Source organism: Nycticebus coucang, chromosome 13 (assembly GCF_027406575.1).
Source record: "Nycticebus coucang isolate mNycCou1 chromosome 13, mNycCou1.pri, whole genome shotgun sequence".
NCBI lineage: Eukaryota > Metazoa > Chordata > Mammalia > Primates > Lorisidae > Nycticebus > Nycticebus coucang.
The window spans coordinates 81,860,106-81,875,449 of record NC_069792.1 but is presented as its reverse complement, the minus strand read 5'-3'; the positions used below and the strand labels follow the sequence as shown (position 1 = coordinate 81,875,449).

Sequence of the window (15,344 nt, the reverse complement as noted above, 5' to 3'; positions counted from 1 at the left end):
GTAAAATAAAAGCATCATTTTTTTCTTTCAAGTTTAGGAGTATTTTTTTTCATACAGCTACTGGGTTTTTAGGATGTAAACATTTAATAAGATATTTGGACCTAGTTATTTCATAAATGAAACTGTAAGGTATTTTTTTTTTGTCCTAGGGGTGCCATAAAAATTGTTGAGACACCAACGGCTTTGTGAGTCATGAAACTTGGGAACATTCTAGATTGTGTGTACCATGGCACCTCCCTGAGCTGGGTAATTCACACCACATGTGATTGCATGTTACACATATGCAATCTTGCCTATTTCAGGCATTCCTCCTTCTTCACCTAATTTTAATTATCACAACGAATTACGTTAAGGCATAGCATTTCATTTTCAGAAAACATTAATTATAATTTTTTAAAATTTCAATAGAGATGAAAGAACAATTCTTACCAGGCCTGGAAGTTCACAGCATTTGTCTTTATTGGCCCATGATGTGGAGCAAACAATATCAAACATCTGTAACTGGAACTACGATTTAAAAAGAAAATTGTCACTTAATAAAAGATACACAGATATATTATCTTTATAGTTATAATGATTTCATGTTACATATTACATAATAGGACACCAATATAGTATAGCACCTTACAGTAAGTAAACAAAAAGTAACTCCAACAATATCAAAATAATTTTATTCCTCAAGCATACAGTGATCTAAGATTTCATCTATAATTACTCCTTCCACCAAACAAATTCCCTTTTTATCACAACCTCCCCCTCCCATCTCTACCTAAAGAGTAAGCTTAGCTCTAAGATTTTCCTTGTAAAGTCCATCTCAGCTACTCCCAAATGCCTCTGTAATCACACAACACTCTGTATGTCTCCTACCACACCTCCCACCCCATAATGTAATTATTCCTATTATCTCCTCCTTAGACTCTTCAGAGGACAGGGAAACACTCATCTTTGTGTCACCTATCACAGTACGTGGCCAATCATAACCATTCAGGAAGGCTTATTGAATTCTTACTTCATTCTTTTACACATACATTCAGCAAATTTTTCTTCACTGCAATAACGTAAGTCACACACTGTATATACTTTTAGGATACAAAAATTTAAAAAATCATACTCCTGCCCTAGAAAAACTTACAGGGAGTAAGAGGCACCTCAATGTCGTACACAACATGGTGGGTGTCTCTACAGATTCACATTTGGTGTTGTGAGAATGTGACCTAAATCTATTTCTATCTAAGCCGTTGATCATGTCAGCTCCTCAGGCAGTCTCCCTCCACTCTCGGATCCTGGTGAGAACTCAATGGACGTGTTGAAATATACATAAATATCATTAAGGGCTAACACTAGCTTAATGACCCAATAATTTCTAATATATTTCTTTCTCCATTATTTTCAAATAAGAGTGTCATCAATTACAGAACTTGGAGAAGGATAAAATCTTTTCATTTTAAATATTCATTCTGCAATATTTCTTAGCTAAGTTATGTTTTCGGCAAAGGCTGGAAACCATGAGTGCCTTATTTTCTCCCAAAGGGTGCTCCCAATTTCTTGCCAAGAGTCTTCTAGATGAAATTGAGAGTGCCCAAGTAGATAGTTCTACTGAAAGAGGTTACTAAAAAATGTATACAGTACAACAAAAATACCTGTTCTGACAGTAAAGAGAATGAACTCAGGCTTTCTGTTGTTATACTCAAGAATCACCATGCCTTATTACAAACATTCATTCCAACTGATCACTAAAATAATCCTTGAGTTTTGAAAGAAAACCCATGATTCAAAGTATCCTATTTTCTTGATCCTATCCTATGGGCTGTTTGCAGAAGTACGTGCATGGCTCACTGCTTTTTATCTAGATGGCTTAAGGTGCGCCCCTCCTGTCCACCAATCAGGCTGTGGTTGATACCTGAGTCTGTGCTAGGAAACAATACAATGAAATTATAACCAATCAAAAAAAATAAGTTTTTAAATTTAAGGCTTTTTTTTTTTTTTGTGGTTTTTGGCTGGGGCTGGCTGGGTTTGAACCCGCCACCTCTGGCATATGGGACCGACGCCCTACTCCTTGAGCCACAGGCGCCACCCAAATTTAAGACATTTTTAAAAGTACACTCCAGATGATTTTTATAATTTTTATAAATAACAACAAGTGACAAATATTTCAAAAAGCATAGGGATTCAGAGACGGGAGCTAGACTTCTGAGTAATAGTTCCTGACTCCTCCACTGACAGGCTGTGTGTGTGTGTTTGGAGATAGGGTCTCACTCTGTCACCCTAGGCTGTAGTCCAGTGTGCAATGAGAGCTCACTGTAACCTCAAACTCCTGAGTTCACATGATCCTCCTGCCTTAGCCTCCCAAGTAGCTGAGACTAGAGGCATGCATTGCTACACTCAGCTCATTTTTTTTTTTTAACTTTTGGAGAGATGGAGTCTCACTATGTTGTCCACGCTGATCTTAAACTCCTGGCCTCAAGTAATCCTCCCACCTTGGCTTCCCAAAGCAGGTGAGAGCCACCATACCCACCAACTAAGTTATTTTGAACAAATTATTTAATGTCTTGGAATCTCAGTTTCTATATGTGAAATTAGTATAATATTAGTAGCTATTCATATGCTGTGAACATTAAATGAGTTAGTATGGAGAAAATATTTATTTATTTATTTATTTACTTATTTATTTTTGCAGTTTTTTGCTGGGGCTGGGTTTGAACCTACCACCTCCGGCATATGGGGCTGGCGCCCTACTCCGTTGAGCCACAGGTGCCGCCCTGGAGAAAATGTTTATTTATTTTTTGAGACAGAGTCTTACACTGTTGACCCAGGTTAGAGTGCTGTGGCATCATAGCTGATAGCAACCTCAAACTCCTGGGCTCAAGTGATCAATCCTTTTGCCTCAGTCTTCCAAGTAGCTGAGACAGGTACCCGCCACAATGCCAGGCCAGTTTTTCTATTTTTTTAGTAGAGATGGGGTCTCATTCTTGTTCAGGCTGCTCTCAAACTCCTGAACTCAAGCGATCCACCCTTTTAGACCTCCCAGAGTGCCAGGATTACAGGAGTGTGGAGAAACTATTTAGAACAATAAATGGAACATAGTCATTATTAATAATAAATATTATTGTAATGTTCTATGCATAGTCCTTTCATAAATGAATTTTTAAAAATGCAGGTGTAAATATAGGGGTAACACAAAGGCCAAACAAGCAGAATCAAAATGAAAGTGACAGCACTGAGGGCAGAAATATAATAGTGGCTTGTTTCCACAACAGTATTTCTTTAATGTTTTTGATTGAGAAAAATCTTAGCAAGTAACAACCATGGCAACCAACATTTGTGGAAAACCTACTGTGTGCCAGGTACTATCTAGGACACTTTGCATATATTATTTAATCCTCGGATTACCACTGTAAGATATGATGACAGCAACATCCATTCTGCAGAATAGGGCCTGGCATCAAAAAAGCTTGAATTATTTAACTACATGTTGAAAGCTTACTTCTGGTTGAGATTTGAACTGCACACCTCAGTGTGCAGTATTTTCTTGTAACATATTTACCAATAAATAAATCTATTTACCAATAAATAAAGATCTAAAGATCTTTAAAATGCAGATAGCCCAGCCCAACCTTACAATACCATTTTGTCTGGAGACATTTATTAAATGGGTCTCATTATGACAGCCTTGGGTAGATTCAGCAAAGTCTGCAAATCATTCATCCATTAAGAAATTTTCCATTTCTGAATAATGCTCTCAGTGCAAAAACATTTTTGTGAATGGAAAGACTTACTTAAAGCAAAGGCCTTTTCATCAGCCCCAGTAAGCACCAGAATTTCTTACAGGGTTTGAAATATACATTCACCACCTAATCATCCATAAGTCTAATGTTTACATACAAACTTTTGGCTAGACTTTGGCTCTACTGAGTTATTGGAATCTTATGAGCTCAGTTTATTTATTCAAGGGGTTAAATGCCTACTAAGTGCAGAAGGAAGCCAACACTATCATTTCAGGAATGTTACTGTGGGCTGACTTTTCTTTTGCAAATTAGATGATGTCAGCAGCTTTTTCTTTGAGTACAACAAATTTATTCATAATTGTTTTGCATTCATAATAGTTTAGATTCCTGTGTATTTTTTTTTTTTTTTAGGGACTTCTTTCTCAAGGCACATTTCTGGGGGGTGATTAAAAGAAAAACAAAAAACAAAAAAACTTCTGGCTTTTATTTCAAAAGCAATGACATATATATTTGTATAAATTTTACAGTAGATGGTACTGAGATGGGAAGTTAAAAGTTCTCATATTTGAGTGCCTTAAAATGCAAGACAGTGTGGCTTGGAATAAATCATACTTTAGGCAACTAATGCAAGAAGCAACCTTTCTTTACTTTCATAACTTCTTTCTTTGTAACTAACTGAACATTATAAAAGATATATCTGTGCGGAGAAATGAAACCTCCTTTCCCTTTTTACAATCTCTTCCAAGGAAATACTTAGCCAATTACGTGTACAAATGCTCATTTTTTTGTTATTGGACATTTTTGGGTGTAGCACAAAAAGGCAAGTCATTTGGGGTCAAATGTTAACATGAAAATAAGATTAAAATATTTCTCAGCAATTGAGTCATTACAATCTGTGAATGGGAATTAAAATGTACTTCTGGCTCTACTTCCCACTCAGAACCAGATTTTATTCTTTGATTTTTCTTCTAACATAATGTAGTAAGTTTACAATTTGAAGTCAAGCTGTACCTGACTTTATACTAATATTCAGAGAGCTTTACATTGGACAGGGGCCCGATAGAAAGAGCACTGAGGACCTAAGCCACTTTCTGTTTTTAATTTGATGTCTAACTTTTATTGACTCCATTATACAACTATTACTTATTGAGTATTTACCACTTGTCAGCTATTGAAGGGGATGTTTTCACTTGTTCCCAGTCAATTGATTGAATTTAAGGGAAACTGGGAAGGCACTAATTAAAGTAGGAAATGAAAATTAATAGCTGTGTCCTTGGTAGGAATTAGAGTGTTTAGATATAAACATACTTCTGCAGGTAAGTTTTGATTGTGTTTACTTGCAAGGTTACAAGTGAAATAATGGTTGTGGATTGTCAAGGAACAGACAGGGCACATGGTCACTCACACAGACCAGACTCCCTTCTCTGCCTTTAGTTCTAAATAATCAGAGTCTGACAGAATGGAAGAAAACATGAGAATGGAAGGCGAGTGATCTTCTGGAAGTCAAATATACTCTCTCATCTTACTTCCACACTTTTGGAAAGGGGGCCCCTCCGTAACTTATTCAAGTCTATAGAGTTGGGACTATATCTCTTCCTAGGGTTATTAGAAGATTAAAAGAGATAATCTCAGAAAAATCTACACTACTTGCCCCATAGTAGGCATCCAACAAATATTAACCACCATTATCATTTTGAGGATTAAAAGAGATAATTCATGTGAAAATACGTGAACTTTTTTTTTTTGGTAGTTTAACACCTGTTTATGTAGGATCATCAGCTAGTCTACTATCAGTTTCTACATAGAAGCTTTTACTCAATAAATGATAATTCCATGGCATACCTCATACTTCTCTTTTATTTGAAGAGAACCTAAATAAATGCCAGTTACATAATTAGCTAAGTATTAGATATGAAAAGGGAGACGAAAGATACAAAGAAACATGATCTTAAGCCAGTAGCTCAAAACTTTTCCAGAATCATCTCATGAGGTATCAGAAAAGGTAGAAGAAACTTCTTGGGAGAAAAAAGATTGGAAAGGAGGAGCACAGTTGTCAAGTTTCTTTCCATATGTGTTTTGATGGCTAAGCCTGCTTACAGTTTAGTCCCACCAAGAACTATCACTACCCATGAAATCTTGCATTACTGAACACCAGTTGATTTCATTGAGACTGTGAGTAATTTATATGCAGTATTTACTGTATCTTTAAATCCATTAATCTATCTTTTACTCAACTATGGCTTAAGAAGAATACATTTTCTTTAAAGATTGAATTTTTAGAATCTTCCACCATCTGGCATTTATTGAATCATTGCTGAATTTGGCGGGGACTATGGACCTGTAAGCTATTAATCTCTCTCATAAAATAATCACTCCCAAAATAATCTGAAGTCTACAGAATTCCCTTTTGCTGGGTATCAGAATATAGATGTACATCAAGATTAGGTAAGCAATCGGCAATTTCTAAATTAAAAACTGAAGACTAGAGCTTCTCCTACCTGGTACTGAGATAATACCTGCCAAAAGGCAAGTCTGAATTTCCAATCACATTCTTGAGATCTAACCTACTATCATCCATTTGAACACAATCAAATTCTTCAATAAGTGGGCAGAATGAAAACTTATTAGCAATCCTTTGTAGATGTCTAGATTCTAACAAAAGCTATGACTTTTTTCCTACTAGCCTTACAAAGAACTCTTTAATTATTGACTTCTATAAATTCCCCTTTGTCTACTATGAGTTGGAAATTGCCACAGAGGGTTCTCTGTTTAATTACATTTTCCTTCAGGGCCAAAAGTAAAGATTTATCATCCATAGGCCTGAAACCTAAGGCACTTTTGCTTTCAAAACAAATTCTTTGATACTTAATTCATCATCTATTTAGAGTTCAATTACTATACACCATGTAATTTGAAGTATAATTGTTATCATACAATACATATTAGACTGTTGTCAATGCCACCCTTGGAATATAAGCAAAACAAATTTTTAAGAAAAGACATGATACGATTAAAACACACAACAATTCTACTTAATTTCCTGGAAATGTTTCTTAAGAACTTACTGTGTTCATAGTTATTGATTACTGGGCTGTAAGGTAGAAGGGAGTGATTTCAAATAAAGACCATGGCATAGTTTCTATTTTGGGGAATTTATACTCTATCTAGAGAGATGAAATTTGAATATATTAAAAAGCAAGAAAATAATGTATAATTATAAGTAATCAAGTTTTAGACAAGTGCTAGAGGTTTAGCAAAGGTGGATAGAAAATCGAGATGGTATTATGGACTTCCTTCAAAAATAGTAGCTGCTATTCATTGAATGTCTACTGAGTGTCAGGGATTTTACACTCATTATTTCTAAAATAATAATAAAATAATAATAATACTAAGTGATTTGAGCCCAGAATCTCATACATCTAGAGTTGTCTCTCTTTCTTAAATGAGTACAATTCAGTCATCTTTCAAACATCCATTTACACATCCATTTATTCACATGAGGTATCCTAAGTTTGCTAATTCTAATTCTTATAAATTTCTTTCTGTGCTAACATAGAAATGTCTTCCATTAAACAGAAGACAGTACATTTTCTTAATCATTATTAGATATCCTTAGTTTGCCAATTCTATAGTCTTATAAATTCCTTTCTGTGCTATCAAAGGAGTATGTATCTTCCATTAAACAGAAGATATATCATTTTCTTAATCAGCATGAAAACTCCTAAATATCATGTAAACATTCTTAGAGTTTCTGATCATAATTGAGAACAAGAGAGCCTTCCACAGCTTATATATTGTCTTTCCAAATATCTAATCCACAGTTCTGCAAAGCAAAGTAGAAACAAAAGACCTTTTAATGATTCTCCAAAGCTAGGTATGAAACTAATTAGCTCCTATCTATCCATCAAGGTCTAAACATATGCCCTCCCTCATTCAGTAAGCATGGGGCAGTTTAAATTTTATTTATTCATTTGACATAGCTTAAGATTTCATTTGTACAAATTGATCTTCAGTTTAAAGAAAACTTAAATTATTCTATAACATAGAAGAGAAATGTAGATTAGAATAGTTGGAATTGTTTACAAGTACAAAAAGCCTCACTAATTATAGAATGACTCAAATTACAGAATGCTCCTAATTAGCTGTGAATGCATGGCGTTAAAACAAAATCTTGTATACATTATTCTCTTTTGTGGTTAATGAGCAAAAGGAATGTGATTTCTTTGCCAATTAAAAATCTCCCAGATTTCAATTCCATGTTGTTTGATAAAAAATATATTATCTTAAAATGATTTTCTACTTAATCATAATATTAAAGGATAAATATCACATTAAGGATGACAAAAAAATCGTTTTTAAATGCCCGTATCTACCTTAAATTACAGGCTATGTCAATATCTTGTGTATAATACTCACAAATTTTGTATGACTTTGTATTTGCTTATATAAATGAGGTTCATTTACAGTTTTAATTCTCTTTAGGAAACCCTTTATGCAACAAACCATGCGATAAATATTTTACTATTTAAATTGTCAAATGCATTTAGAAAATAAAACAACCAGTTCCTAGAGCATCCTCTGAGATATAAAATAGCAGAAGCATATTGCCAAGAACTTTGAATGTACATGTTTTAGTTCACATAAAGATGGTATTATCTATTTATCCATCCATCCATCCATCCATCCCTTTAGTTCCTTTATTGAGCTTTTCCCCTGGAAAACAGCTTTAAGAGGACTTCCCTCACGCCCATAATAATAAAACAGCTTTGCTTTTCTACACACTTACTGGTGCAGAGTTTCCACTTGGTCCTCTTGATCGAACCATTCTCCCTAGAACTTCTACACCATCCGAAGTGATGTTGGCTGACGCATTTATTGGCTTCTCGCCTGCTTGCTTGCAGTCTATAACCACTTTGACCAAAGTCTCACTGACAACAATGTGTATCTATGTAAAAGTAAAGACATTTTAGGAGGTAAGAAGCAGGAGGATATATCAATCAAATTTTATAATTGAATAACTCATTATAAAGTAAGGAAGAGAAGAGAAAAAATTCTGTCAACATGTATTTTGTTAGTTTTACCATCTCCATGATTTTCCCACCTTTAAGTACTATCTCCATTTTAGGTACCATCAAGTACCATCTATATGTCTTCTGTTTAATATGACTATGAAATGATGTGCTCTTAAAAAGATCTAGCCTCACTCTCAACTATAATATCATCTTTGAAATCACAGGATTGTTGTACTAGCTATGCCTTTTCTGAATGCACATGAACATAAACACACAAATAGTAAAATTCAAAAATTCTTGTTGCTTTGTCACCAAAAATCACCTAAGGTACTACTAGTGCTTGGCAAACCACACTTTGATAATAGTTACCTAGCTAACAAATACAATCAGAAAGGTGGTGATACCGGGCCCGAGGCTCCCATCCAGAAGGAGAGTTAAAGGACATGAATTTAGTAAGAAACCTGGTGGATTAGAGCTGCACCAAGAGAGAAGACTGAAGAACGCACATCAACCACGCTGAGGTGAGCTGCGACCCCAAGGATACAAACAAAAGGTACAAAATCCATCACCAAGCAAATGAGAGTCACATCCCCCATGAAAATGGCTTGGAGTGCCCCACAAACAAATGAGCAGAGTTCAAAGGTCCTCCCACTACACTCGACGGGAGAGATCCTCTAAAAACTGGACCTACCTCCCCTACTAGGGTGCCATGGCATTCTCCTGCCAGGCATAAAACTGTATAAAACTGTATATATTCTCTACCTGCAATTCTGAGCTCCCAGCACTCCCCTCCACTCTCACTCTGAGGTCTGGAGGCCTGTCCCCCAGGAGTCCAGATTCTTGGGTGATTTCTTGAGGGGTGTGGACAGGGCCTAGATTGCAGCTGGTCAGTGCTGATTTTGCAGCACGGGAGTGAGGAGAGGATGGAACCACACCAGAGCAACGGTGACCCGAGGTACAGAGCAGCAGCCATTTTTTGGCAACAATAGGGCTCACTCCCGGATATTCCGAAGCCATACCCCCTGTCTCCCTGGGCAACCAGAGGAAGCTGGGCACCTTCTCAGGTGGCAACCACCGCAGAACAGATCTGGGATGGAAACAAAAGCCCCATGGCTAAAGGGTTTGCTGGTACTGGCCTGGGTGGAGTGCGTGGACTAGAAAATGCATGTACAGAGCCAGGAAATTCCCAGGGCGGGGCTGACCCAGAGGACTGCTTTACTGAGCCTAAGATGCACCCGGACCTCAGGGGATTGTCAGCCTATAGACAAAGGAAGGTAGGAGGCTAGAACTGACAGCTAACTGAATACAAACCTACAGGAGCAAACACAGGGCCTGAGGCTCAGGTTCTGGGAACTCAAAACAGCTTCTCTTCCGCAGGGGAATTTAGCAGGGACAGAAACAAATTCCCACAAAATTGTTCTGTTCTGTTCTCTCAGTAACATCAATCAGGGGCAGGGCTGGAACTGAGTGAACACCCACCAACCTCCATCAAGCACCCAAGGTTGTCAGGTCTCACCTCCTCCTACTTGATAGAGGTAGAGCGCAGAGGCCTGGCTGAGCAGATATAGATTTCCTTGTGATTCAGGCAGGTGCAAACCCCCGGACTCTCTGTCACAGCCCTGTGGGGCTATCAGTGACTGGGTGTGACAGAGGTGCAAGGTATAGAAGGATGAATTAACCTTCCCAGACTAATCTATTTGCTGGATGGGTCCTCCTGACTTCACGGAGCACCAGAGCAAGTCATATCTGAGTTGTCACCATACCCCTGTGATCCAGTTGCCACAGACCTTTTAAACTTTCCCACTTGAGACATGTGCTGACTGAGAAAATTGATTTGAACCTTTTGAACTGAGCCAATCGCCTGAGGATTATTCAAGTGGTGCCCTGGGTGTGTGGTTATAGGAAGGTTTGATTTTCCTTTTCCAATGGTTGCCTGTGGAGGGCGGGGTGACATAATTGCTGGTATTTCTCCACAGCTGAGACTTCAACCCAGAGTAACTGTTTCACTAGTGTCAGACAGAGACCCGCTGAAAACAAGACAGAACCACTTAGCCCCACCACACCAAACAGTTCCCCAGTTTCTCAGGCCATAGCACTGTACGGGTCTTCAACAAAGCTCCAGGGGAAAAATCAAATGGTATAAAATAATCATGGGGCAGAATCAGTGGAAAAACTGTGGTAACATCAATAACCAGAATAGATCAATCCCCACCCCCAAAGGAAAGATATGACAGATGTAACTGAAGATCCCATTCATAAACAGCTAGCTGAGATGTCAGAAATCAAATTCAGAATTTGGATTGCAAACAAGATTAATAGAATGGAGGAAAACTTGGAATTAGAAATTCGAGGAGCAATTCAAAAGTCGGAATTAGAAATTTGAGGAGAAATTCAAAAGTTGTCTCAAGAATTTAATGAATTTAAAGACAAAAACCACCAAAGATATTGACACACTGAAGCAAGAATTTGCAGCCTTTAAAGATCTGAAAAATACAGTAGAAACCCTCAGTAACGGAGTGGAGCAAGCAGAAGAAAGGATTCCTGAAATTGAAGACAAAGACTTTGAATGCTCACAAACTCTCAAAGGGGAAGAGAAATACAGGGCAAAAATGGATCATTCTCTCACAGAGCTCTGGGATAATTTGAAGAAGGCTAATATCTGCATCATTGGAATCCCTGAAAGTGATGAAGTGGCCTTGCAAGGCACAGAGGCCCTTTTCCATGAAGTTATGAAAGAGAATTTTTCAGACATGCCAAGAGATTCTGAAATTCGGATACAGACAGTTTCAGAACCCCAGCATGACTCAACTCGAATAAGACATCCCCCAGGCATATCATAATTAACTTCACTAAAGTTAATATGAAGGAGAAAATTCTGAAAGCAGCCAGCCATAAGAAATCCATTACCTACAAAGGGAAGAATATTAGAATGACTGCAGATCTCTCTGCTAAAACTTTTTAAGCCAGAAGAAGGTGGTCATTGACTTTTAATCACCTAAAGCAAAATAACTTTCAACCCTGGATCTTGTATCCAGCTAAACTGAGTTTCATTTATGATGGAGAAATTAAATACTTTAATGACATTCATATGTTGAAGAAATTTGCCATAACCAAACAAGCTCTTCAGGATATTCTCAGACCTATCCTCCATAATAACCAGCCCAATCCTCTACCACAAAAGTAAACTCTCTCAGAAACTTTTGATCAAACTCCAACTTCCACAGTGGCTAAAGGATTAAAAATGTCCACTGGACTTTCAAAAAACTCAATACCCAAAACTTTACCAGACTTATCAATATTCTCCATTAATCTGAATGGCTTAAACTGTCCTCTAAAGAGGCACAGGTAAGCTGACTGGATACAAAAACTCAGGCCAGATATTGGCTGTATACAAGAGTCACGTCTTACCTTAAAAGATAAATATAGACTCAGGGTGAAAGGATGGTCATCCACGTTTCAGGCAAATGGTAATCAGAAAAAAGCAGGTGTTGCAATTCTATTTGCAGACACAATAGGCTTTAAACCAACAAAAGTAAGGAAGGATAAGAATGGTCACTTCATATTTGTTAAGGGTAATACTCAATATGACGAGATTTCAATTATTAATATTTATGCACCCAACCAGAATGCACCTTAATTTATAAGAGAAACTCTAACAGACATGAGCAACTTGATTTCCTCCAGCTCCATAATAGTTGGAGATTTTAACACTCCTTTGGCAGTGTTGGATGGATCCTCCAATAAGAAGCTGAGCAAAGAAATTTTAGATTTAAACCTAACCATCCAACATTTGGATTTAGCAGACATCTACAGAACATTTCATCCCAACAAAACTGAATACACATACTTCTCATCAACCCACAGAACATACTCCAAAATCGATCACATCATAGGTCACAAATCTAACCTCAGTAAATTTAAAGGAATAAAAATTATTCCTTGCATCTTCTCAGACCACCATGGAATAAAAGTTCAACTCAGTAACAATAGGAATCTGAATACTCATGCAAAAACATGGAAGTTAAATAACCTTATGCTGAATGATAGCTGGGTGAGAGATGAGATTAAGAAGGAAATTGCAAAATTTTTGGAACAAAACGACAATGAAGACACGAATTATCAGAACCTCTGGGATACCAGAAAGGCAATCCTAAAAGGGAAATTTATAGCACTGAAAGCCTTCTTCAAGAGAACGGAAAAAGGGGAAGTTAACAACTTAATGGGACATCTCAAGCAACTGGAAAAGGAAGAACATTCCAACCCCAAACCCAGTAGAAGAAAAGAAATAACCAAAATTAGAGCAGAATTAAATGAAATTGAAAACAAAAGAATTGTACAACAGATCAATAAATCAAAAAGTTGGTTTTTTGAAAAGGTCAATAAAATAGATAAACCTTTGTCTAACCTAACCAGGAAAATAAGAGTAAAATCTCTAATCTCATCAATCAGAAATGACAAAGACAAAATAAAAACAGACTCCTTAGAAATCCAAAAAATCCTTAATGAATATTACAAGAAACTTTATTCTCAGAAATATGAAAATATGAAGGAAATTGACCAATACTTGGAAGCATGTCACCTTCCAAGACTTAGCCAGAATCCAGTGGAAATGTTGAACAGTCCAATATTAAGTTCTGAAATAGTATCAACCATACAAAAATCTCCCTAAAAAGAAAAGCCGAGACCAGATGGCTTCATGTCAGAATTCTACCAAACCTTTAAAGAGTAATACCTATATTACTCAACCTGTTCCAAAATGTAGAAAAAGAAGGAAGACTATCCAGCATGTTCTATGAAACAAACATCACCCTGATCCCCAAACCAGGAAAAGACTCAACAAGAAAAGAAAATTATAGACTAATATCACTAATGAATATAGATGCAAAAATATTCAACAAGATCCTAACAGAATCCAGCAACACATCAAACAAATTATACATCATGACCAAGTTGGTTTTGCCCCACCGTCTCAAGGCTGGTTCAATGTACGTAAATCTAAAAGTAAAATTCAGCACACAAACAAATTAAAAAACAAAGACATATGATTCTCAATTGATGCAGAAAAAGCTTTTGATAATATCCAGCATCCCTTCATAATCAGAACACTTAAGAAAATTGGTATAGAAGGGACATTTCTGAAATTGATAGAGGCCATCTACAGCAAACCCACAGCCAATATCGTATTGAATGGAGTTAAATTGAAATCATTTCCACTCAGACAAGGAAGCAGACAAGGCTGCCCATTGTCTCCACTGCTCTTTAACATTGTAATGGAAGTTTTAGCCATTGCAATTAGGGAAGAAAAAGCAATCAAGGGTATCCATATAGGGTCAGAAGAGATCAAACTTTTGCTCTTTGCAGATGATATGATTGTGTATCTGGAAAACACTAGGGATTCTACAACAAAACTCTTAGAAGTGATCAAGGAATACAGCAGCGTCTCAGGTTACAAAATCAACATTCATAAATCGGTAGCCTTTCTATATACCAACAATAGTGAAGCTGAAAAAACAGTCAAGGACTCTATTCCATTCACAGTAGTCCCAAAGAAGATGAAATATTTGGGAGTTTATCTAACAAAGGTCGTGAAAGATCTCTATAAAGAGAACTATGAAACTCTAAGAAAAGAAATAGCTGAAAATGTTAACAAATGGAAAAACATACCATGCTCATGGCTGGACGAATCAACATTGTTAAAATGTCCATACTACCCAAAGCAATATACAATTTTAATGCAATCCCGATTAAAGCTCCACTGTCTAAAGATCTTGAAAAAATAATATTTCGTTTTATATGGAATCAGAAAAAACCTCGAATAGCCAAGACATTACTCAGAAATAAAAACAAAGCAGGAGGAATCACACTACCAGACCTCAGACTATACTATAAATCAATAGTGACAAAATAGGATAATACTGGCACAAAAACAGAGAAGTAGATGTCTGGAACAGAATAGAGAACCAAGAGATGAATCCAGCTACTTACTGTTATTTGATCTTTGACAAGCCAATTAAAAACATTCAGTGGGGAAAAGATTCCCTATTTAATAAATGGTGCTGGGTGAATTGGCTGGTAACCTGTAGAAGACTAAAACTAGACCCACACCTTTCACCATTAACTAAGATAGACTCTCACTGAATTAAAGATTTAAACTTAAGACATAAAACTATAAAAATACTAGAAGAGAGTGCAGGAAAACCCTTGAAGAAATTGGTCTGGGGGAGTATTTTATGAGGAGGACCCCCCGGGCAATTGAAGCAGCTTCAAAAATACACCATTGGGACCTGATCAAACTAAAAAGCTTCTGCACAGCCAAGAACACAGTAAGTAAAGCAAGCAAACAGCCCTCAGAATGGGAGAAGATATTTGCAGGTTATGTCTCCGACAAAGGTTTAATAACCAGAATCCACAGAGAACTCAAACGCATAAGCAAGAAAAGAACAAGTGATCCCATCACAGGCTGGGCAAGGGACTTGAAGAGAAACTTCTCTGAAGAAGACAGGCGCTCGGCCTACAGACATGAAAAAATGCTCATCATCTTTAATCATCAGAAAATGCAAATCAAAACTACTTTGAGATATCATGTAAGTTCAGTAAGATTAGCCCA

At 36.8% G+C, this 15,344-nt stretch overlaps 1 protein-coding gene across 4 annotated transcripts in view; it reads right to left on the bottom strand.

Moving 5' to 3' along the window:
• COL14A1 (collagen type XIV alpha 1 chain) overlaps window positions 1-15,344 on the bottom strand; it is a 239,651-nt gene that overhangs the window by 69,902 nt on the left and 154,405 nt on the right. For all 4 annotated transcript variants that reach the window (XM_053558381.1, XM_053558382.1, XM_053558383.1 and 1 more), the window contains exons 34-35: window positions 8,512-8,670; window positions 430-507 (exon numbers count right to left, since the gene is read on the bottom strand). In XM_053558381.1, coding sequence (XP_053414356.1) covers window positions 430-507; window positions 8,512-8,670 — 237 coding nt within the window. The remainder of the gene's footprint in view (window positions 1-429; window positions 508-8,511; window positions 8,671-15,344) is intronic.